Source organism: Equus asinus, chromosome 2, assembly GCF_041296235.1.
Source record: "Equus asinus isolate D_3611 breed Donkey chromosome 2, EquAss-T2T_v2, whole genome shotgun sequence".
NCBI classification, from domain to species: domain Eukaryota; kingdom Metazoa; phylum Chordata; class Mammalia; order Perissodactyla; family Equidae; genus Equus; species Equus asinus.
This window is the reverse complement of record NC_091791.1, coordinates 80,597,980-80,624,466: the sequence shown is the minus strand read 5'-3', so window position 1 is coordinate 80,624,466 and position 26,487 is coordinate 80,597,980. Positions and strand designations below refer to the sequence as shown.

Genomic DNA, 26,487 nt, shown 5'->3' with positions numbered 1-26,487 from the left:
TCCTCGTGCTGTTTAAGCACATAACAATGCTAATGATATAGTGCTGCCGCGCAGAGCAGTCGCCACTGCGGTGAGAGGTTCCGAGGTGAGTCTGAGTGGCACAGTCATAGAAACATCTTTGTTTTTAGACTTTATAGTTCACCTAATTTTTAAAGTTAGAAAATGACTTTATGCTTATAGTGATGTCTCTCTTGTAGAGATAATACTGTAGTCTGATGAATTGTCCGAAAATTTTGTGGTCCATAGTGGGTTTTTGTTGGAGGTGTTGGGAAAGTATCCTTTTCGTCTCTAAGGCAGGGTATAAGCTTTATGTAGCCGTGATTGTTAACTATGAGCTTTGTAGGGGTCAGTCATAATTAGGCTGACATAGAAAGGCTTCAGAGTGTAATCGTATCTGTGACTTTTAAGTGCTTTTTGGGAATGAAATTTTCCCTTTTGCTCCAAGTTAACTTTATGTAGCTTCCTAAAAAACAGGAAACTCAATGGAACTGCTCTGCGTATAATTGTAATGGGAGGCCGGGGATGAGCTCCTTAACTTACCCATCACAATGGAGAGAGAGCCCTTGAGATATCTGGGGCTCAAAGGAGCAAGTTTGAAAAACCATTATTTGGGAACCAATATTCCTTTGGCACTGGAATATACTGTGGTTGCTAAAGTACTAAAAAGGTTTCATAATTGTTCTATTTTCAAATTATTCTTACACCTAACTTGTCTTTATGTCTGTACCACGTTTGATTTGGTATTTTTTACCATCTTCATAATTCCTTCGTATTGCTACAGAGACAGCCATATTACTACAGACTGATAGTCAGCTCACTCATACGTATACTGGCTATTAAAGCAATCAAAAGAACTGTGTGGTAAGTTGGATGGAAAAATTTCTATATATGAAAGATATACATATATATGACACATACACACACAACGTAGTTCCCTATTTGGTTAACTTGGTAGACAACATGGCTAGGCATATTTTGATGTCTTTGCCTTTTGTACAGTTTACACAAATGAAACAATATCTTGACCGATATAAGTTGTTTCCAAATAATATCGAAAAAGAAAATCATAAAAGTCTTTGAAAGACTGATGAGGTCATCCAGTTAAATCCATTGGCAATATGGCCATCCGGTTGCTTCCAGGTGAGGACAGGGTTATTCCATAGAGATGCAGGCATCACTTTTCTAAAAAGCTACAGATCTCTTCCCCAAATAGGGACTGCAGTATGCCCGTTGACCACAGGCCTGACCTTTAAGCCTGGATGTTAACTGGACAAAGAATAAATTGCTGAGATACACTGTCCTCTGGTAGAAGAGGATGACTCCTTTATCCACGCAACTCTCACCGAAGAACCAGGACTTACATGGTCAAGATCAAGAGCATTATTGATCCATAGTACAGATGTGGAGTGTTCAGAATTTAAAAGTTATTTTGTCTATGTGGCAGATCCTCTTTTAGGGTTCTCCCTTCTATTTGGCTTTTTATCTCCTCAGGGTATCTCTAGGTAAAACAAACAGATTAATTGAATCTTCATCTTTATAAGATCCCTCTGGTTGTAATGTAAACAAAGGAATTATGCTGGGCAAGCACAAAAGCAGTCCCTGGTAAGCTTTTCTGTGAATTCTTCCTTATTTCTTCTCACCATTAGACTGATAAACATTCAGAATCAGGATTGGGGAGAGCCCAGGAAATGAGGTTGTAATGCCCACTCTTGTAGGCACAATTCTAAGATGGCCTCTAGGAGTCCCATGCCCTGTTGTACATGCCTCGTATAACCCTCTCCTCTAGAGTGTGGGTAGAACCTGGAAATATGGTGGTTCATGATTAGGTTACACCTCATGATTAGGTTACTAACCAGGTGACTCTGAGTTAATCAAATGGATATTATCCACATGGGCCTGACTTAATCAGTTGAGGCTTTAAAAGGGATTGGGCCCATCCTGAAGTCAGAGAGATCCAAAGTGTGAGACAAACTCTTCTACTGGGCTTGAAGGAGAAAACTGCTGTGGTGTGGAGAGAGCCACGTGTCAGGGATCTGCAGGCCATTTCTAGGACCTGAGAACTGCCCCTGGTTGATAGCTGGCAATATCTTGATTTCATCCTCATGACACTGTCAGCAGAGAACCCAGTCATGCCGTACCCAGACTTCTGACCTGTAGAACTGTAAGACAATAAATAGGTATTATTTTAAACTGCTAGGGTTTTCATTATTTGTTCCACAGCAACAGAAAACAAATACTCTGACCAAGGGGGCTTTTTAGGTTCAACTGAACCTTCAAACTCAAGACTGTCAAAGGCTATCCTTGGTGCCAGTCCACTCCTGGGACTAGAGAACAGGAACTTGGGCTTGCCAGCAGGGCAGCCTCAGGCATTCTTCTTCATTAGGAATCTTTTTAGATGTATATATAATTCTCCCAGTCCATATGCAGTTAATTAGTTAGGAATCATTTTTATCACAAGCCATGTTGCCTATTACATAGTTGACATTCTAACTTTTACCTGCAGAGGTCTGATAGCCAATCAATCTGTGATACCTGCCCTTTAACAAGAACCTGAAAAGATCTCTCCTGACTTGCCCATAGTCTAGTCCATCTTACCAAAGCCAGAGGTTATTCTATGTCAAGTTTGGGACTAAGGTTTTATATATATATTTTTTCCACCCACGTTACCACATGGTTCTTTTAACTGCTTTAATAGCTAATGTATATATGTCTGAGTTGACTGTTTCTATAGCAATAAAAAGAAATTATGAAGATGGTAAAACACTCCAAATCAACCATGGCACAGATATAAAGACAGGCCAGATGTAAGAAGAATTTAAATATAGAGCATTTATAAAATCTTTTAGTACTTTAGCAACCATTCTTGTACTAAAAATTCTGTTGTCCTAAATTATTATTCAAAGTTGTAATATGACAAGAAAAAGAAATTGGAAATGATAAGAATTGAAATAAAGGAAACAAATCTATTATTATTTGCAGATAATATAATTATTTGCAGAGAAAACCCTAAAGAATCTACAGGAATTTAGGAATAATTGCAGTAGTTATGAAGGTAGCATTTCTATACTAGCAGTAAACCTACAAAACTGAACTAAAGAGAAGATATCGTATACAGAAACATCAGGTACTTTCAGTAATTAGTTATCACTCTAACAGAAGGTATACAATACCTTTACAGAGAAAATCATTAAACTTTACTGAGAGATTATTAACTTTATTAAGAGATTTATCAAATATTGTCAACTGATCTTTGACAAAGATACTAAGAATATATAATAGGGAAAGGATAGTCTCTTCAATAACTGGTGCTGGGAAAACTGGATATTCACACGCAAAGAATGAAACACACTTATCCAAATTTGGACCATAAACAAAATGTTTTAATGATCAAACACAAAATGATTTTATGCCATACACAAAAATCAACTCAAAATGGATTAAAGACTTAACTGTAAGACCTGAAACCATAAAGCTTTAAGAAGAAAATGAGAAAAGCTTCTTGACGTTAGCCTTGGCAATGATTTTTTTGGACATGACAGCAAAAACATAGTCAGCAAAAGCAAAAATGGACAAGTGGGACTACATCAAATTAAAAAGCTTCTGCACAGCAAAGGAGATAATCAACACAACAAAAAGGTAACCTACAGAATGGAAGAAAATATTTGCAAACCATATATCTAATAAGGATAAAATTCAAAATATATAAGGAACTCCTGCAGCTCAATAGCAAAAAACCCCAAATAATCCATTTAAAAAATAGTCAAAAGAATTGAATAGACATTTCTCTAAAGAAGGCATACAAATGGTCAATAATTATATGAAAAGGTGCTTAACACCACTTATCACCAGGGAAATGCAAATCAAAACCACAATGAGATATCACCTCATACCTGTTAGGGTGGCTATGATCAAAAAAATTAAAGATGACAAATGTTGACTAGGGTGTGGAGAAAAAGAGACCCTTGTACACTATCAGTGACAACATAAATTGATATAGCCACTATGAAAAACAGTATGAGGGTTCCCCCCAAAGTTAAAAAAAGAACTACCATATGATCTAGCAATTCCACTTCTGAGTATATATCCAAAGGAATTGAAATTAGGATCTCAAAGAGATCTCTGCATTTTCATGTTCATTGAGGCATTATTTACAATAGCCAAGATATGGAAACAACCTAAGTGTATGGGAACAGATGAATGATGTAAAGAAAATGTGAAACATACATTCAATGGAATATTACTCAGCCTTCAGAAAAGCAAATTCTGCCATATGCGACAAGTATGAGCTTGGACATCATGCTAGGTGAAATAAGGCAGACACAGAAGGACAAATACTACATTATATCACTTATATAGTGGCTCTAAAATAGTCAAACCCATAGAAGCAGAGATTGGAATGTTGGCTACTAGGGCCTAGGGAGAGGGAGAAATAGGGAGGTATTAGTCACATGGTACAAACTTTCAGTTATGCAGGATGAGTAAGTCAGAGATTTTCTGCCTTTAGTTAACTATAGGCCTGTATTATATGCCTAAACATTTTCTAAGAGGGTAGATCTTATGTTCGGTTCTTATCACCAAAAAAAATAAAAATAATAATAAAGAATAAGAGGGCAAGAAGAAACTTTTGGAGATAGTTGGTAACGTTTATGGCATAGATGTGGCAGTGATTTCATGGGTGTATACTTATCTCTAAACTCATCAAGTTGTATACATTAAGTATGTAGAGCCTTTTCTATGTCCATCATATCTTAATAAAGTGGTTTTAAGAAAGAGATTTATTACTAAATAAATGAGAGGCGTATTATGTTCATGGAGAAGACAGCAGCCTTAAGATATTAATTCTTCCAAAATTAATCTATAATTCATTCTACAGATCATGCTTTGCCCATCAAAGTCCCAACAAGTTTTTCATGGGGCTTGAAATGATGATTCTAAAATGTATAAGGAAGAGTAAAAGGCTAAAATATCTAGGTTACTTCTGCTGAAGAAGGGCAAGGATGGGGTATATGTTCTACTAGATGTATTTTGAAGGATAAATAAATCAGGATTTATTTTGAAGCTGTAAACATTAAGATAGAGTAGTATTAGTGTAAGGATAGGCAAATTGACTAATAGGATAAAGTAGAGATGCCAGAAAAACACCAGCACATGTATGGCACTTTAGAATATGATGAGGTGGCATGTCAGAGTGCTAGGGAAGCAAGGACTGTAAAAAATGGTGATCTGTATGGAAAAGTTGAGATTGGATCACTTCCTCACACCATCTACGATAGCCAAACCCAAATGGACTGAGGTCTTCAATGTCTAATGCGGTCTTAAATGTCTTAAATGTTACTGTTAGGAAAATATACAGAACTTCTTAAATCAATAAGAAAACAGATGAAAAGCACGAATAGTCATCTCAGAAGAAATTCAGATAGACAATAAACATTTGAGGAAATATTTTTTATTATTAATGATCAGGGAAATGCAAATCCATAATTGCATGCTATTTTACATCCTTTCTATTGGCAAAATTCTAATAAGGTCTGACAGTACTAAGTCTTGGTTCTCCAATAGACCTCTTTTACATTGCTCTTAGGAGTGCAAATCGGTGCCCTCACTTTAAACAACAATTTGACAGTATCTCTGAAAGCTGAATATTCACATACCCATGGCCCAGAAATTCGATTCCAGTTTCTCAATGACATTTGTGTACCTCTAAGCAGGAGACGTGTACAACAATGTTCATAGGAGCACTGCTCACAGTAGCCAAAGCCAGGCAACCACCAAATGTACACTCCCAGGAGAGTGGCTGAATAAACTAGGAACTACAGTGGTAGCTGACAATATGGATATTTAAAGGAAAGAAGAAAGTGCCAAAAGATAGCTATGCTGGGCAAAAAATATTGCCCCCAAAAGATGTCCATGTCTTACTCTCCAAAACCTGTGAATAGATTACCTTACATGGCAAAATGGATTTTGCAGGTGTGATTAAGATAAAGATCTTGAGATGGGAAGATTATCCTGGATTGTCTGGGTGAGCCCAATGTAATCACAAGGGTCCTTTCAAGAGGGAGGCAAGAGTTGGGTTGGGGGAGCAGAGAGAGAGAGGGATTGAGAGTGAGATTTGAAGATGCTAGCTCTGAAAATAGAATAAAGGGCCAGGAGTCAGGGAAGGTAGGAAAATTCTAGAAGCTGGAAACGGCAGGAAACAGATTCTCTCCCCAGAGTCCAGAGCATCCAGAAGAAACACAGCCCTGTGGATATTTTGATTGTAGCCCAGTAAAATCCATTTCGGACTTCTGGCCTTCAGAAGTGTAAGAGAATAAATTTGTTTTAAGCCACCAAATTTGTGACAACAGCAATAGAAAATGAATATAAGAATGATATATTATTTTACCTTTTTTATAAAAGTTATAAACAACCAAAAATTGAAACATATATTTTAAAAATATGTTTAAAGGAAGGTAAGAGAATGCTGAGTTTAGGATTTAGAGGGATGATTTCCTCAGGTGGGGGGTGGGGAGATGGGAAGGTCAGCATAATATGGTTAGATGTAGGCTATTGTTAAAGGTCTAGTTTTTCCTTTGGGTGGTGGGTTAACAGATGCTTATTACAGTATTAAAAAAGGACCAGCTAACTAAGTAAAAGCAGGTCATGATGAGAGTGTGTCATGAACGAAAGGTTATAATTAATCCGCCACCCACTTCTATGGGCTTGAGAGTCTTAAAGAAGAAATAAAAGATTCATGAGCAGATCTGTGACACTTTTGGGAATAATCTAGTAGGGAGGGAAAAATTGATGATAAAGGTCTGAGAGAACACAGTTACTAGGGTGGAGTTCCTGATAGGGTGAAAGGGGCGTGTGATCTCGAGCAAAAGTAGTGAAATCAGAAGACTTTTTCATTTTACAGCAGAGAAAAAATGGGCATGGATACAAGTAAGAGTAATAACCTTTGTCGGATGAGCAAGGTGCCTTGTGGTTATGGGAGAGCCCTCCAGGCAAAATGAATGGCTTTTTGTTTCCCATAGTCCTAAATTTCTTTTCTTTGTATTTCTCCATCTTCATCAACTCCCTAATATTTGGTTGCCTTATATCCTTCGTGTTACCTTGGTGCCTCCCACTGCCTCCTTCTCTGGAATCCTATCTCAGATGGGAGGTCTCCCCTCCATGTTACAACATACACTACACAAGGGAATTCTTTTCGTAAGATTTCCCAACAGGAATTCTCATTGATGCAACAGCCCTTTTCAGGGTGATTTATCTCAGTTGAAATCTCTTCTCCCCTTCTGCAGTTTTGATAAGGGGGTAGGAGTCGGGGGCATATTCTCTCCCACAGCATCTCCCACTGCCCTTCCTCCATAGGGTCAGTCCGAGACCACCTCAGGGAAGGGAAGAATCATTCATCAAATGGCTTAACCTGCTCCAGGCCACAGGAGAAAGGACCTTTGCCTTGGTGAGCTTTTGGGTTGGGTTTATTTCTCCTTTCTCTTTTGCATCATCAGAATGGTAAAATCTCAAGGGCTGAAATTTGGATATCAGCCTAGAGAACAGAAGCCAGGAAGCCCAACCAGCAGCTTTTTCTCTAGGTCTCTGGAGAAACAGAAGGAAATCATTAGGTTCATACATGATCTAGCCCAGCTCACCAATTAAAAAAAAAAAATCAGAATTTGAATCCCAAATACCAGCTAATGACAAATTATAGTTTTTATTTGCCCTGTAGCCTCTTCCCTGCCTTTTGAGAATAATTTATTCCTTAAAGCACACTCATAGGGCAGATTTCCATAGGTCAAAAACTAATTATCACTAATGTCAGTAGGAAAATATGTATGCATTCCTGAGCCCACAAATTGAACCTCAGTTATACTAAAACAATACCATATCCCCTTAAAATTAGGTCAGTAGTTAACTTAGTGATACCTTAACTTAAGGCATTTCTTTTTTATCTGTTAATTTGATTGTTTACCTGCTCCACTCAGTCTCTTTCTTAACTGTCACATGGTATAGCCTTCAGATTCTACCACAAAACATAAATATTATGCTGAATATTTATGTAAGTCAATCTTCAATGTAGGAAAAGCAAATCAAAACAGCAACAATAAAGCTAAAAAGAAAACAGTAAAGACCAAGGAACACTGGTGAAAACATAGAGATGATATGACATTTACCTGACACGTTGACATTGTAGGGAAAACGATGCCCAGAATTTTCTCTGTTGCATACCTTGTACTCCACCCTTACTCTGAAAGAAGAACCTATGCAATAGAGCCAGTTCTTACTACTGTGAAGATGACTGCGTGTCTTACTTCTGCTGGGGCTTGACACCTCCTGAAGGGTGTGAAATCTCAACTATTCTTATTTTAAAAAAGTAAGAAGAAATTCCTTGTAGGAGTATTAGATGAAATTCCTTATAAAGTAGAGTTTGGATTCTTCTAATCCAGAGGTTCCTTTAGGTTCATTGGGGCTCGGCAGGCATGGCTTCAGAGGAGATGTGTCTGCTGCTGAATACAGCATTCTGAATACAAACCATGTCTTCATACCCCGTGTTATGAACTGAATTGTGTCCTCCCTAAGTTTAGATGTTGAAGCCCAAACCCCATAATATGACTGTATTTGAGTTTTTAAAGAGGTAATTAAGGTTAAATGAGGTCATGTGGGTGGGACCCTAGTCTAATATGACTCATGTCCTTATAAGAGGAAGAGACAAGGGATGCCATATGTAGAGGAAAGGTCACAGGTGGACACAGGGGGAAGGCAGCCATCTACAAGGCAAGGAAAGAGGCCTCAAGAGAAACTGAACCTGCTGATACCTTGATCTTGGACCACCAGTCTCCAGAGAAGAAGAAGAAATTTTTGTTGTTTAAGCCACCTAGTCCATGATGCTTTGTTACAGCAGCCCAACAGGCTAATGCACTACCTGCTCTGAACTTATATCTCCTACTGATCTCATACCACTCTCAATTTACTCTTATGGGTAGAGCCTCATGTTACCAATAGTTTGACGAGCTAATCATATAAGAGAGTATCTCTTACTCATGTAAGAGAGTAAGAGAGTCATTTAAAACCTTGCCATATGGTGAAAGAATAGTCATTTTGCTGAAGGTTATCTGCATTTTACAAAGTAGGCTGTGGGTTATCTAACCAACATATCAGTTGGGGAAATTCACTGTGAAATCAGTGAAAATCAAACTCTGCTTAGCTTAAACTGACTAGTTAATTGACAGTTAAATTTTACATGTTGGTGAACAGGGGAAATTACTATCTTAAGACCATTTTGAGAATGAGTAAGCCTGGCAGGTGATTAATGAGATAATTTGTATATATACTAGCTTATCTGCAAATTGGAGTTGTTCATATAGTGAATGTAAGTTTGAGGTACTAAAAGAACGATTTGAACATAAAACCCCACCAGCTCGTTGTCTAAGAATACTGTAGAGCTAAACAGCAAGATACTGCCTGGGAGGATTTAATGTTGGATAATCTATATTACACTGAAAAGATCAAGGAATCAGTTAGAATAAAGGATGTAAGAACTTTGTGTATATGAAACTTTTTTGGGGGGATTTAAATTAATGGAAAGAATATGATGGCTTTAAAATGGTATTCGGGGTCAAAAGTAAAAGTCCTATCGATATCAATTATCTGAGATGAACCAAGAACCAGGAAGAAAGTATGAGAATGTCCCTATTGTGCCAAAGTTAGTATTACAAAGTCCATGCACTAAAGAAGCTCTTGCATCGTAGGAAATTCCCTAAGACCTCACTTAGCGTATTTGTTAATTCATTTGCTAAGCCAAATGGAATGGAAGCAACAAATTTCACGTCTGAAGCCGTGGGTTCTAGACCTAATTTTGAAAATAATTCTTCTTGTATGACCTTGGGCGAATAGCCTCTCTGTTTTCATTTCCTTAAAATAAAAGCACTAATTGGCGATTATCTCCTCATGCTTCTTCCAGTTCCAAAGATCCCAGAAACCTGAGGCGCATGTTTTTGTTTTTGTTCTTCCCTCCCTCTCTGCATTCTGGATTCAAATTCTCACAGCCCATTTAACTACCTCTATAGGATGCTAGACAAATGATTTAACATCATAGTTATTTCCTTATCTGGAAAGATGGGGTTAATATTTACTAGTAAGTGGGAAAATGCTTATATATTATCTGGCACGTAGTAGGCCTCTAATGTGTTATCCTTCCTTTTCTTCTGATCAAATAATTTGAATATACATTTTAGTATAATATTGGCCATTTTTATCTGCCTTTGGCTGATTGCTTTGGATCATAAATGTGGATTCCCATCTGTGTTTCAGAACTTTCAAAGTCTGAAACCGTATGTTCTTAGGAAAAGCTAGTAGGCTTGTGATCTGCTTTATCTTCATTTTAGCCCCCACTGCATATTTCACATCTGCGTCTCGCCCCCACATCCTTGTGACTGCCAGTTCCTTTGCTGGACCCGCATGCTGATCACACACCCCTCTGCTCTGGAGCAGGGATGCTCATCAACGGAGAAAGTTAAAATTTGCTGAAGCCATCTGTCTTTTGTTGGAGGAAGCAATTGAGCCATAAGTTGTAGCTACTGTTTTAACAGATTTACAAAGAGTTAGGGTGGGTCTGGCTCAGGCCCAAATAACCAATTGGACTCATGTGTACTAATTTAAGATCCACTGCCAGGAAGAAAACTTCCCTTAGATATCGTGAGGCTTTGTTACTTGCAGGGTGTCAGTTAAGGTAACTGGAATAGAAGATCGAGACCACAAAGGACAGGAAGGTAGGACTGAAATTTTATGTCTGCAGGGGTGTATGCATGAATTCCTGGGAATCTGTTTTGTGTTGTAGTATTTGTGTGTTCAACCTACCTCATACTAATAAAGCATTGGACCTCAATGATCATGTTTGGCTATAGAGTAGTTATTAAGAGTGATGTCATTCTATCAACCCGTCTTGTTTAATTTATGGCAAACATTCAGGCAGTCTTGATAGCATTTCTCATTTTCTGACATTTTATTTTACATATGGTAACTATGTATTTTTTTTACTTATTATCTGTCTTCCCTACGCAAAGGTGACTTCCAGCAAGTCAGGGACTCTGTTTGATTCTGTTCACAGCTATGTCCTCAGTGCCTAGAACAGTGCTTGGCACATGGTAGGTGTTCATTAAAATTTGCTGCATGGAGGGACCTGATACCATATGGAGATGACACTGAATAGTAACTTAGAGCAGGAGTTGGCAAACTGAGGCCTGAGGGCCAAATCCAGCTTGCCACCTGTTTTTGTAAATAAAGTTTTATTGGAACACAGCCACGCTCATTTGTCTACATATTGTCTGTGGCCTCTTTTGCCGAATCTCTACTATCTGGTCGTTTACAGCTCTGATTTAAAGTGTGGGCCTTGGGACCTGGCAGATGGGTTTCTTTTCTGGTCATTTAGCTGTGAGAACAAGTGATTTAAGCAAAGATTTCGGTTGCCTCCTCTGGAAAATGATCATAATGCTTCCTGTCTCACTAAATGGTGGGTGATGTTCACGGGGCTGAAGCATCAGATAAACACTCAGGGAACATACTATAAGGGAGCTTTCTGTGGTGGGCATTTCATCTGTCGCAGCACCTTTCTTTGCAGGGCACTTTGCCAAGTACTGGCAAAATGGAAGAACTGAGGCCTGGCCCTTTTGCCATGTGGTGACTGAATAGTCCCTGTAGTTTTTCTCCACTCTATCTTCTCTGATGCCATTGCCATCTAGTTGTTCCTGCTGTGTATATGCTAATTTAATAAATATAGCTTTTAGAAATATTGGTTGTTTTATTAGCATAGCAGTTATTAAAACTGTAACTTCAGAAGTCAGAATATGATTTAATTTTAGTAAATTCTACTTAATTTAAATTGGGAAGAGAAAAAAACATAGACCAATTTCTACTTATGGATGTACTTTCATAAATACATTCCTTTGTTGTTGTTAGCGCTGTTGAGTCAGTTCCGCCTCCTAGTGATCCTGTTTACAGCAGACCAGAACCCTGCCAGGGTTTTTTGCGCCATCCTCTCACCTCCCAGCACTGTGTCAGACGATGCTCCACCGATTTTCATAGGATTTTCGTGGACAATTTTTGGAAGTGGGTGGCCAGGCCCGTCTTCCTGCTTTGTCTTAGTCTTAGTCTTACTCTTAGCTCCACTGAAACCTGTCCACCATGGGTGACCCTGCTGGTATTTGAAATACTGGTGGCATAGCTTTCAGCATCACAGCAACTTGCAGCCACCACAGTATGACAACAGACAGACAGGTAGTGTGGTTCACCTGACTGGGAAACGAACCTGGGCTGGGGTGGTGAGAGCACTGAATCTTAACAACTACACCATCCTTTAATGGGACCAAAATAATAAAGCAGTAAGAATACCATTTAAAAGTGTATATAACAACTAATAAAAAAATTACAGCTATTTATTTATCATTAAAGTAATAAAATCTCATTGAACATTTGGAAAATACAAAGGAGTATAGTGAAAATGGTTAAAAATTATATATATCCCTACTACCCAGAGGGAAATTTGACTTCTAATATATTTTTCTCCCATTTAAAGAACTGAGATGTAAAAATAATTTTCTATTGCCAGTTTTTAAACTTAATATTATAAATGTTGTCCCAAGGCATAAAAACATTTTAAACATAACTTTTGATTTTTTCTTTTTTACTAACTTTATATTTTGAGAAATGTCAGCCCTTTAGTGCAAGAATGGCACAATGAACACTTTTGTACCCTTTATGGGAATCACCAATTATTTTTATTTTGCCATATTCGTTTTCTCCCTCTCTACAGTTTTATTTTGATGAGCCTTAAACATGATTTTTAGTGACTGCGTATATTTAATCTTGTGTGTAGTATCACAATTAACCATTCTTTTATTATGGATATTTCGTTTGTTTTACCTTTTTTTTCCACTTTAAATTTAGTTGAGTGAACGTCCATGTTAAGCACACTACATATAGAATCTCAGTTTTAAAATCATAACCCTTTATGGTAGAGGTTACAGAAGGACGGATTAAAGTTTAGAGAATTTAAGTGACTTACCAAAAGTCAAATTAGCAAGATTTCTGGTGTTGAACTCACCAGACACTCCCCGGCACTGACAACTAGAACTTCAACAGCTTGAAGAACAAGCTGTTTGGACCATTTTGTGTCCATATCACTCACGCATTCTATATGAGAACAATGTAGGTATATCTCATCTTATTAAATGGATGTTTCATTTTTACAAAGGCTATCACTTGTTTTCATAATAAAATACGTATTCACTGGAAAAAATTGTTAAATTGAGAGATACAAAAAGAGAGAACAAAAAGGGTTAAAAATCCCACTACTCTGAAACTTTTTTGATAAAAACCTTCTCGTGTTTTCCCATCTTTAAAAATAAACCATACATTATATCTTTCTTGAAATTATATTTACTGTGAATATTTTTCTATATATTAATGAACCTTTGAAAATAACATTTTCAAAGGCTAAGTAGTATTCCATCTCATGAAAAAACCACGTGCATTTATTGTCAAAACAATATTCTTTGAGTGTAAACATAGCCATAGTGAACAGTTTAGGACATTCATCTTTGTGCACAACACTAGTTACTTGATTTTTTAAATGAAAGTGTTTCCAACATACAGAAAAGTTCAGATGTTAATGTAACAAAACACCCAACGATCTACTATGCAGATATTTATAGGTATCCAATAACTTCATTTATAGTGTAGGAACTCCTTTTTCATATAAAGTGGTGAGAAAAGAATAAATGTTTACCATCTGAGAAGATATTTCTATCTTGGTATCCTCTAGTTTATGTCCCAATCCCTTAGATTTGCCAATTCGTTCAAGCTGTCTCGAGTCTATTGTATTTATCCACTCCCTTTCTTTGATTCCTTTGGGAAGACATTTAAAACCACTTTCCTTGACTCCTGCTTCAGGAGCTGGCACAGCTGCAGGCACAGCTGCGATTTTTAGTTTTAACTAGAAACTCATCATTCACACTTCCTTGAACACAGCTGGATGTGTTCTTGCTTTCTTGTTGGTAACGCTGTTATGCAACCATTTATTTGAATATATATTGATGAATACAAACTGGGTGAAATCACTGTGAATTATTGGATGTAATTTTTATCACCTCGTGCTGTTTTGAGAGTTTTATATTGCTTTTACTGCCACTCATTTCACAAGGAAAAAGTGTAAGTCATAATGGTAGAAAATTGTTAGCTTATTCTTAGGATCTATTGCTTTTTTGATTTACAAGTTAAATCCACTGATTTGTAGCCTGCATTCCAATACTGACCTTGTTTACTGTGCTGACTATTTGAACTTTTGTGTAAAATATTATATAAAAAAATGAAGAACACATAAACATTCCCTTCTCCCGCCGCAAAATGCTATCTTCTTTTTGCCAGACAATTGATTCCAGAGAACTAAAATTCAAAAAAAATTAATGGAATTAATTTGGTTTCCCCTTTTTATTCAAGAGTGTAAGGATTGACTAATCTTGCCACACATTAGACCAGCTTATGCAGTATTTTGGTTTTTTCCTCTATTGCTCATTACTATTGCTTTTGTTGCAGTTTCTTGTTTACTTTAACTTATTCTTTGATTTCATATCTTAATTATTTAGGTGAGATTTGCATTGCCCTGCTTAATCTACAATAATAGTGACATCAAAGGGAAAGGGATAGATGGAGGAATTTCAGTAGGATTTCAGTAACTACTTCCAAATATTTATTTATTTGTATATTTTTTTGATGCTCACATCTAGCGTACCCAAGGAAAAAGAGGCACAATTCTCTTCAGAGATCAAAAGCAGCTATCAGTGAATGAAAACCTTTAAAAATGTGCCCTCCTTTTTACTCTGAGTAATATGATAAGACGTCTATAGTTCAGACTGTGTTGGTGTTTGTACATTTCAATCTCTTTCGTGAGATGGAAGAGCAATGCACTTTGGCACCTGTTTTTTTCTCACTTTCTCTCTAGAAGAGAGTCCTGTGCACTCCTGAGCTAGGAGGCTGTGGGACGGGGATCACTTTCTATGATTGGACACCCAAAAATCTCTGGAGGACTAGGGGACTGCTTAGCAGTTATCTAACTTTACAGAAGATGTCCAGGGTGAAATAGGGGGTGCTTTTAGTAAATTATGATGCTATGGTTAAATCCTCATCCTCCGACCCTTCCATTTCATGCTTCGTGTCAGTGATCTCTTTATTCTACTCTCGTGTTCACCTTAAGGTGGAATCTCTCACAAAAATGAGAGTTCTGGAGCAATACTTTTGGTAATTCCATACTAACAAGGTCTTATGCTAATGATACTGAAGATTTTGATATTTTTTCTTTGCAGGATTCATACCTGTATGTAGCCTTGGAGTGGCTCAAGTGGGCAGGATGAACTTTGGAAAGGATGTCAGCACCTTGAAATATTTCACCATCTGTGGCTTACAAGAGGGCTATGAACCATTTGCTGTTAATACAAACAGGGATATTACCATGTGGCTAAGCAAGAGGCTTCCTCAATTTCTCCAAGTTCCATCAAACCATGAACATATTGAGGTTTGCTTTTTCTTTAAAAATCAGAGCATTGCCAGGTCTGATTTATCCATCAAACCAGGAGTGGCATGTGTTTACACATGGGAGTTCCTACTTGGCCAATTATTGTCACTTACTTAAAATGATGGCCCTGATGTGTTACATAATAGTGGAATCTAAGCATAGGATTACCCTCTGATTTTAGGTGCTTTATGAGTAGCTGCTTGGACTGATGAGCAATAATTAATTCTCTTTTTATGTAGGCAATGTCAGGCTCAATCTGAATATATATAATTGTAACATGAATTTCCCAAACCATCTTTTAAGTTAGAAGCAGAGCTATGAGTATATCTATAGCACAGTTCTCTCTCTGTTTAGTCATCTCATTTACAAAATTATGCCAAGTGTGGGCTGTGTTTGGGGTTTTAAAGATTTGATGCACATTAGTGATCTTTAGTACTGGGAAATCAAGAATGATGATTAGAATTTGAACTATTGCTTCTTCATTTGCTAGGTGACCAGGATAGACGGCACCATAGACAGCTCCCCGTGTTTAAAGGTCACTCAGAAGTCCTTTGGTTCTCAGAACAGCAGCACTGATATCATGTTTTATCGCCTGAGCATGCCGATCGAGTGCGCAGAAGTCTTCTCCAAGACTGCGGGGGGCGGGATCCCAGGTGCCGGCCTCTTTGGGCCAAAGAATGATTTGGAGGATTATGATGCAGATTCTGACTTTGAGGTTCTAATGAAGACAGCTCATGGCCACCTGGTGCCTGATCGAGTTGACAAAGACAAAGAAGCTACAAAACCAGAGTTTAATAACCACAAAGATTATGCTCAGGAAAAGCCCTCTCGTCTGAAACAAAGGTCATTGACATATGCAAAATCATTTTAAATATGTAGTTATTGTTTGGGGAGGGTTTCATTAGAGGGCGATAGAGGGTAACGGATTTCCCAGTGTCAATTTGTTCTTCCTCCTTCTCCTTTATATACAAAGTATTCTACAAGAGACCATAAAGCAACCTATTTGTCACCTAATTTGTTAACACTGGTGTAATCTACCCTGAGAGTTACTTTTTTAATGCATTTTTTAATTGTGGTAAAAAACACATAACGTAAAATTTACCATCTTAACTATTTTTAGGTGTACAGTGCAGTAGTGTTAAGTATATTTACATGGTGTGAAACAGGTCTCCAGAACTTTTTCGTCTTGCAAAACTGAAACTCTATACTCCTTAAACAACCCTCCTTTTCTACCTCCCCAGAGCCCCTGGTAATCACTATTCTGCTTTTTGTTTCTATGAATTTGACTACTTTAGATACCTCCTATAAGTGGAATCATACAGTATTTGTCTTTTTGTGACTGACTTACCTCACTTAGCATAATATTCTCAAGGTTCATACATGTTGTAGCATGTGTCAGATTCCCTTCCTTTTTAAGGCTGAATAATATTCCATTGTGTGTATATACACCACATTTTATTTACTCATTTATCCATTGATGGACATTTGGGTTGATTTCACCTCTTGGCTATTGTGAGTAGTGCTGTTATGAACATACGTGTACAAATATCTTTTTAAAGGCCCTACTTTCAATTGTTTTGGATATATACCCAGAAGTGGGATTGCTGGTAGTTCTATATTTAAATTTTTGAGGGAACTTCATATTGTTTTCCATAGCAGTTGCACCATTTTACCAGCCCACCAACACTGTGCAAGGGTTCCAAATTTTTCCACATCCTAGTCAACCCGTTACTTTCTATTTTTTTGATAGCAGTCATCCTAATGGGTGTGAAATTATATCTCATTGTGGTTTTAATTTGCATTTCCCTGATGATTAATGAAGTTGAGTATCTTTTCATAAGCTCGTTGGTCATTTGTGTATCATCTTTGGAGAAATAAATGTTTATTCACGCTCTTTGCCCATTTTTCAATTGAGTTACTTGCTTTTTTGGTGCTGAGTTTTAGAAGTTCTTTATATATTGTGGATATTAACCCCTTATTAAATATATGCTTGATAAGTATTTTCTCCCAAGATTTAGTTTTTTAGAAATCTATATTTACATTCTTAGTTGAAACTTAGAGTATTCTCTCTAAATAGTATTTTTTATGGATAAGAAGGCAAGTTCTTTTTAGCATCCTTTCTTGCGCTAAATCAGAACTTCTCAACCTCAGCTCTTTTGACACTCTTGGTCAGATAATTATTTGTCATGAGACTCTGCCTTGTGCATTGCAGGATGATTAGCAACATTGCTAGGCTCCGCCCACTAGAGATGCCAGTGGCACTCCCCTCCACTCCAGTTGTGACAACCAAAAATATCTGCAGATATTGCCGGATATCCTCTGGGGAGCAAAATCACCCTGGTTGAGAACCACTCTACTAAAGTGACTACATGCTCCTGTTTGAGATAGGCAGAACATTTTAATGTTGCTTATTCCTACTCATCTAATATATTTCAGATTTTTGCTTAGAAGAACAAAGCCAGATTACAGCACAAGCCATTCTGCTAGACTCACTGAAGATGTCCTCGCGGATGATCGGGATGATTACGATTACTTGATGCAAACATCCACGGTATGCTGTTACGGCTGTGGCATTTATTTCTATTTGTCAGTTATTATACTTTACATTTCAAATAGTTCACATTGATTAGCAGATTTAGCAAGCTTGTTTTTAAAATAATTACTCACTTATATTTTGGAGACCGAACAGTTGCAAAATATATGTATATTCTGATGTATATTATGCAATAAGAGAGCTATTTTAGGGAAAACATCCTTACAGCACCCTTAACCCTGATTTTATTATCCTGTTTTTTGGCAAAATTTTATTTTGCCAGTTGATTTTTCCAAGTACATATAATTTTCTTCATCTTAGTGATATGTCTAAGAGAAAGACCATTTATCATACTTTGTTAGAGGTCAAGTTTTGCTGTCTGCCATTTAAAGTTTTCAAAACAACTGTTCCTAAAACACCAAATGGAAAAAAATGCATAGTTGTGTCCCTTGTAGTGTGCCCCCGTCTTTAAACTTGATTTTCATGTATTAGATCTAAACTATTTCAAAGTGACTTTAAGGTGTCAAAATATGATGTTAGCGATAGGAAAGTCAAAGCATAGTTGAAGGGTCGGTGACAAGTGAAAAGCTCTAGCATGGATTACTGTACTTGTGTAAGCTTGAAGCTTACCTGCCTAATGGATTGATGCTGTATATGGACCCATGCATATCGTATGTATGTTACATGTATACATACTACATACATACTTGGGAGTATAAAAGCCTCAAATCACTTAGCATGTTTTCTCACCTAGTCTTTTCTCTTTTTCCCATTATTTCTGATTTAATTCAGGATCTCTGTTTTAACACTTTTCTTATTTTGCAGGGTCAGTTCTTTGAGCCTACAACATTTTAATTAGGCCAAATGGTTTTAAGCAAGGACATATATTCCTAGGCAATTCAAAGGCATTGCAAATCAAAGTTTTGTTTCTTTTTACTTTGCCAATACCTGGTGTTGCTATCTTGACAGTACTATTACTCAGTGAGAATCTTTCCTGGACAAGAACCTGCTAACGTCTGGGTGGGCTGGATTACGTCCGATTTCCATCAATATGATACAGGCTTTGACTTGGACAGAGTTCGGACAGTGACCGTTACGCTAGGAGATGAAAAAGGAAAAGTGCATGAGAGGTGGGTTTTCCTCAGTTTTTTATGTAAACAACATCTGATAAAAATTTTGGTAAACCTAGGCATTTTTTTCTTGGATTTCATGCTCAGGATTATATTTTACTTGTAAGAACCATATAATCAAACCATAAATGTCGGTGTCCTTTTGGTTACTCATATAATCCAGTAAAGAATCTGAATATATTAAAAATGAAAAACGTTATAAAGAGTAGTGCATCGTTTTGGGCTAATAATCACATATTCCTTCAGTTGACATTGTATCTGATGAACAACTTGGGTTACCAAAACTTAACCGTTGTTTTAGGGTTTGGAGATGGGTGAATGTGAGGCATTTAGCATACGGTGTGATGTGTATCTTGGGAACTGGTTATCTGGTGGGGAGAACAATGTGAAGACAACGTGGGCTAGTAGTTTAGACCAGGGGGACGCATTTGAACTCAGACTGAGGAGTAGTGGGTTCTTTCCTCAGCTTTGCCATTGACTTGCTGTGTGGCTTTTGGTAAGTCAGTTATACTTTCTGTGCCATCCTCTTTTCCATTTGTAAAACGAACCAAACTCAAACCAAACCTTCAAAAAAGTGAAGAAGGCTATCTTCCTTGCAGAATAAGACAAGAGAAGATCTGACCATTTCCATCCACCTTTTGCGCCCATGCATCCTCTCTGATCTGCTGTGACAGGTCTCATAGAAAGGGTCTTCCATTAGGTTGCTTTTCTTTTATACCTGCACCATCATTTTTGGTGACTGGAAGCTCACTCTCCTGCCTTCAGGTTTTAGCACTTGAAACGCAATGAACTTAGCACTTGAGACAGTGGGCTAGTAGAAATCTCCAGTGAAGAGCACTTGGCATCAGTAGGGTGGCCCCAAACTACATGTCCCCAAGAGTGTTCTTGGGGGACAATTTGATTTTCAGAGATGGCAACAATATAAGGAAATAACTCAGTATAAGGATGAGGTAGCTGATAGATGATTTTGGTATAGGAAATAGAAGCCAGGGAAAGATTGTTGAATCTTATGTAAGCCGTGCAAAGAAACACAGCAACTTTGAATTATTCAGAAACTGACTTCATCTCCGCCGTCTTGTTCTTTTCTTTCTACTTGCCTGCCTTTGGCCTTTTTTCCTTGTCTCATTAATATCTTGGCTATATAGTGGTAGAGAAGGGGAAGGAGGTGAAGCTCAAATCTCTTAGTTTATTACCGTCTCTGGTAAAGGTTTTGGTAAGGGTGAAACTCAGGCGGTGTTTGTTGTTAGCATCGCTAATTTTGTGCATATTCGTCTACGAATGTCTCTCATAACAGATCACCTGGAATTGTCCGTAAAGGGGTATCATTTTAGTCAAATTTAAAATACATTGAATAACTGATGGTTCATGTAGAATTTGCCTAAGGACTTTGATAGTGTTTGGAAACAAATGGTTCTTATCTCAGGACAAGGGGTTAAAAAAAAACCTATGAGAATGAAAATTACAAATTTAGATGATTATTAAATAGTTAAACTTTTTTGAACCTCAGAGAAAGGTCCAGTTTGGTTTGAGTTTTTGGAGGGAAGGTGAGGTCAGTTCTTACTGAGTTCCAATTTGCTGACCTGTCTCCATTAGGTGTGAAATTTAGAGACATGTAAGACCTGATTCAGAATGTCCACCAAAGTCAATGGAGTTTTTGCTCAGAATCACAGAATCGGGCCCATTGTGCACCTCTCCCATTACAGCATGAGCTTGTTGCTTGCGCAGCATAATTTAGGTTTAGTTTGCAAGATTTACATGCTTTCTATTAGATCTGTGGTTGTACATAGATAAAAATGTTGTTTTGACATTCAGCATCAAGCGCAGCAACTGCTACATGGTGTGTGCGGGCGAGAGCATGAGCCCCGGGCAAGGACGCAATAATAATGGACTGGAGATCGGCTGCGTGGTGGACGCCGCCAGCGGGCTGCTCACATTCACGGCCAATGGCAAGGAACTGAGCACATACTATCAGGTGCGTGGTCAGTGATGGTGTCGTGATTCTAGGGAGGAAAAGCTTTTTTCCTTCTTTAGAGGAAAACACATTTTCTAAGATCAAAAAATAAATGAGAAATTAGAAGAAACTGAAAACAGAAATGTTAATTATATATTTTTACTCCTGTTTGAATAATAACAGTGCCATACATCCTTCAGAGTAAACTGCATTTGTCCAAAATTGTTCACGTAGTAATGAAATGAGATACCCCAAATAATTATTGAAAGAGGATATCTGTATGAGAGAAAGGAAAAGTCTCCATTTTCCTCCCGTGAAAGTGTTCCTTAGTTGTTATGAAGAAAATAGTTTTCCTTTGTGTTCCTTCCTTTATCAATATTGTTAAATTCATTTGTTTGTTTAAGGTGGAGCCGAGTACAAAATTATTTCCTGCAGTTTTTGCACAAGCTACAAGTCCCAATGTTTTTCAGTTTGAGTTGGGAAGAATAAAGGTAAGAAAGATTCATTCCTGGTATTATATTTGGGTTATTTTCTGTTAGGGAATACTATTTACTTATTCTTAAATGAATTCAGTATTTTATTAGTACTGATATTAATCATAGCTTTCTTCTTTAAAATAAAGGTAGCCATGTTTGAAAGTTCTGTATCTCTTTCAGGTTGCTAGGTTAACATAATTAATTAGAAAGAGTTTCTCTTTGGTTATCATAAACATATTATTCAGTAAAATTAGGCACACACAGAACAAAAATGCCAAATTTCATGCAGCTTAGTAATCATTGAACTCACAGGAGAGCTAATGAATGAGATTAAGGATCTGAAATTATGCTACATTATGATAAGTGCTAGAAAAGTGGCATGTGTGGAGTACTCTGGAAACATAAATGGAAGAAGGACTAAGTTGGATGGGGTGGATCAGGTAAAGCTAAAAGAAGAGGTGACATTTAGGTTGATTCTTAACTGTTGAATAGGAGATCTCAGAGTACATTTACTAGGAAAGGGCATTCTAGACAGAGGGTGAGAGAAAGCAAAAATACATAAGACGAAAAGTGCTGAAGCTTCGGGAATTCAGTATGACTGTAACAAAGGATGCCTTCCAGCATGTGGCTGGAGATTAATATGGATAGAAGGTAGCCCAAGTCCAAGTTGAAAAGACCTTGAACGCCATGCTAAGAAGTTGGCACCTATTACAGAGACAGTGACAATCCATTGGAAATGTGAAACAGAGGACTGAGTATAACCAAAACTTTTTTGGAAAAATACATTGATATTAATGTGGAGGTGGTAATGTGGAGAAATGTCTGTTCTCACAAGAATGAGTGTAGGCTGTAACAATTAGGTATCAATGATTTTATACTGTCTACATGGGAGAGGAGGATGAGGGCTATGAAAGTTGTCATGGAGAGAGAGTGGTAAATGATAAGATCTTTTAGAACAGAAACCAATAGAATTTGACAGTGATTTGAATTAATAGGATTTGTTGATGAACTGGATTCAGGTACTCAAGGAGAATGAAGAATCAAGGATTAATTTAAATCTTTTAGTTTGGACAACTGGGGAATGCTAACAACAACAAGCAGATGAACTTATGAAATTCAGGAAAAGGAATTGAATTGAATTTTGAAGTTGTAAAAATTGAGATGCCAGGCGAACATCAGGGTGAATATGGTAGACGGTTTTATTGCGCTCATTCCGTGATCTTGGATGAGTTCCTTAAACCATGTGAGCTCAGTTTCTGCCTTTATAAAATGATATTCTCAGCTGCCACAGAAAGGCCAATACAATGTGGACTAAAAGAATCCATGTCTTTTGTTAATTAGGAGGACTTTAGTGACCTTGCCAGAAGAGTTTCAGCAAAATGATGGAAAAAGCCATATTACAGTGAATTCAAGATTGAAAGTGAGAGAAAGGAGACAGCAAGTTTAAATGATTTTTTAAAAAATAAAACTTGACAAAAAAGTGGTGGTTTCTCAGAATCCTGACTCATATATTGGTCTATTTGACATTTCCATTTGGATGTTTTATAGATATCACAAGTTGAATATGTCCAAAACTGGACTGCTGACCATCACTAACCCCTTCTCCTAACCTGCCTTATCTACAGCTTGCCACATGTCACTTAATAAGAAATCCAGTTGCTCAGGCCCAAAACCTTGGAGTCACCCTTGACTTCCCTTCCTTACACCGCACATCCCAGTTTCCTCCCCCAGCACATCCTCCACCTTCTGCCTTCTCTCGCCCTCACTCCTGCTGATCACCACACTGGTCTCCATCGCCATCATTTCCCCTCTGGGTTACTCCAGGACCCTCCTAATGCAGTTTGCCTTCGTTTATCCTTGCCCATCTGTTTGTTGTACAACAATCTGAGAGACTGTCATTACTTTAAAATATAAATCAGGTCATGCCCTTCCACTGCTCGAAACTCTGTTTTGCTGAGAGTAAAAATCAGAGGTCTTATAATGGTTCTCAAGTCCTAAATGATCTGATGTCCCATTACCTCTCTGATTTCATCTCCTACTGCTCTCCCCTCCCTCTCTCCCTCTACTCCATCCACACTGGCCTCCAGCTCTTCCTCAAACTTGCCAGCAAACTTCCTCCTCACGTTCTTTACATTGATATCCCCTCTGCATGGAAATTTCTTCTCCTACACATCCACAGTTCTTCTCCTTGTCATCTTCTCAGCCACACCCAGTCTGACCACCCTACTTATTATTTATTATTGCTGTCCTGCATTCCCATTCTCCCGTCCTGGTTTATTTTTTTCCTATGATCTGTTTTCTAATATGCTATGTAATTTACTCACTGATTTTATTTTATGTCTCTAATAAAAAAATGGAAGCTGTATGAGGGCAGGTATTTTGTCTGTTTTGTTCACTGATATAGTCTCAGTGCCTGGCTTCCCCCCACCCCTTCTTTAGCAGAAGAGAATCAGATAGTAGCTTGAGGATGAGGCAGTTTAAAGAATGCAGTAGAGAAGGTTCTAGTGGAGGGGGAGAGACTGAAGGTAATGAGAAAGATGAGACAGTCATTTTTATGTGGTCCAGAAGAGGCAGGCAAAGGTGGTATCCTGACCATAAGGGGATGAATAAGCTTTGGCGAAGTGGAAACTTCTCTTTCCCTGTTATTGGAATTGAATTAGGAAGGAATTAGGATGGCCGAAGGTACATATTGGAGGTGGGGGAAGGTGGAAGAGAAATGAATTCTGTTAGTTAATGCCTGATTAATTCCATTTTCTTGTTTGATAGTCAAGTTTATTTGTTGAGCTGTCTCTGGTATACTGCTGGTTACTAAAACCTAATAAACCTGATGATGAGTGAGAGAGTGGTTTAGGGGTGAGGTGGGTGACAAAGGATGGACCATGGGAGAGAGAGAGAGAGAGCAGCAAGGGGTATGACTTCTCCTTCAGGAAGTTTGACACTGGAGGCAGCTGAAGACTTGCCAGGTTTCCCTGAGGGCCACTTTGGTAAAGAAATAGGAAGACTGTAGGGTTATGTTCAGTTCCCCTGCATTCTGAGTGTGCCACAGAGTGTATGGGAAAGAAACATCCCCAAACCTGTTTGCCTGCCCTGAAGTTTTAGTTGTTTTCCCTCAGAATATTATCTCTGCTCTTCCTTTCAGGAGCGCTTCAGCTTAATCTCAGTTATTTCTTGTATTGCCTTTGCTCGACTTGTAGTCTTACTTCCATTTTCTCTTTCCTATGCAGAATTCTAGTCATTATTAACCCTAAGGAGTGTTATAAATGAAGTCATTTTCTGCTTTCCCATCCCCTAGAATGTGATGCCTCTCTCTGCGGGACTATTCAAGAGTGAACACAAGAACCCCGTGCCGCAGTGCCCGCCGCGGCTCCATGTGCAGTTTCTGTCACACGTCCTGTGGAGCAGAATGCCCAACCAGTTTCTGAAGGTAGATGTCTCTCGAATCAGTGAACGCCAAGGCTGGCTGGTGCAGTGCATGGATCCTCTGCAGTTCATGTCTCTTCATATCCCGGAGGAGAACAGGTCAGCCCTACATGTCCCTCACTGTCACATTGGGGCTCTTCAAGTTAGGCTGCTGCACAGGGGTTCAGGGGTGGTGCTGGGGAAACCAAATGAGGTTTAAAGAATATCTAATTTCTTGTGGCCATGGAGACATTATTTTGCATAGTCCAAGTTTAAATCTGTTTCTCGACTACTTTGTTACTGAAACAAACTTATTGTACTGCATTTGAAGAGGCGATATGTTGGTGTATAGTTTCTTTTCTTGATCTTGTTTTTCTTGTGATGCCAACAGCAAGTAAAAATTCCAACAAGTACAACTGCAATCTGACTTACAACTTAGCAGAGTAATACAGTGTCACAGAATTGTAAGATAGAGACAGAATCATAGAAATCCCTTAGTTCAACCCTTCATCTGGCAGATGTGAGAAACTGAAGACTAAGAGACATTAATGAAAGAAAATTATAGTGAAGATATGCTGAGGGCTTTGGAAACAAATTTATACGCATTCTAGGCAGTATTACTAATAATATAAAGGGCAATAAATATTCAAAGGTAGCTTATTTTATGATTTTCAGTTTTTCCGTATTATAGTCAATTGCAGGGAATTCATTTTAGCAGTCTCATTATCAATAAAAAGCTAAGTTTCTAGGTTTGTAACCAAGACTTTCTCTCCAAATATTAAAAAGTTAAGTGACAAACTGAGTGAAGACATTTCACAGAAACAATGCAAAGACAAACACGTTTGTTGTCCTTCTTGTGTTTTAAGTCTTTAATCCTAAAATGGTTGTAGGAGCTATGTCCCTTTTTATATATTAGACATGCTTGGTATTTTTCTTTTATGTTAATACCTTTGTGATTTACCGTGTGCTTTGTAAAACAGTTTTTCAGTTCCTCAGAAAGTTAAATACAGAGTTACCATCCAGCTCATCAATTCCACTCCTAGGAATGTACCCAAGAGAAATGAAAGCATGACCACACAAAAACTTGTACACGAATGTTCATAGCGGCATTACTCATCGTAGCCAACAAGTGGGAACAACCCAGATGCCCACCAACTGATTCATGGACAAATAAAATGTGGTGTATCCATAGTGTATTATTTGGCAATAAAAAGGAATGAAGTACTGATACATCTTACAAAGTGGATGAACCTAAAAACATTATACTAAGTTTTTAAGTAGTTAATGTTGTAGGATTCCATTTACATGAAAAGTCCATAATAGCCAAATCATTAAAAGAAAAAGTGTAGATTAGTGGTTACTTTCAGTTAGAGGGGGTGATGAAAATGTCCTAAACTTTTAGAGTGATGAAAATGTTCTAATCTTAGGTTTTAGTTCTGGTTGCACAACTCCATTAA

The 26,487-nt window shown here is 37.8% G+C and overlaps 1 protein-coding gene across 7 annotated transcripts in view; it reads left to right on the top strand.

Moving 5' to 3' along the window:
* Nucleotides 1–26,487, top strand: part of RYR2 (ryanodine receptor 2) — a 674,743-nt gene that overhangs the window by 439,083 nt on the left and 209,173 nt on the right. For all 7 annotated transcript variants that reach the window (XM_070492185.1, XM_044758547.2, XM_070492181.1 and 4 more), the window contains 7 exons: nucleotides 15,333–15,541; nucleotides 16,032–16,384; nucleotides 17,978–18,092; nucleotides 19,044–19,204; nucleotides 21,017–21,176; nucleotides 21,560–21,646; nucleotides 24,924–25,150. In XM_070492185.1, coding sequence (XP_070348286.1) covers nucleotides 15,333–15,541; nucleotides 16,032–16,384; nucleotides 17,978–18,092; nucleotides 19,044–19,204; nucleotides 21,017–21,176; nucleotides 21,560–21,646; nucleotides 24,924–25,150 — 1,312 coding nt within the window. The remainder of the gene's footprint in view (nucleotides 1–15,332; nucleotides 15,542–16,031; nucleotides 16,385–17,977; nucleotides 18,093–19,043; nucleotides 19,205–21,016; nucleotides 21,177–21,559; nucleotides 21,647–24,923; nucleotides 25,151–26,487) is intronic.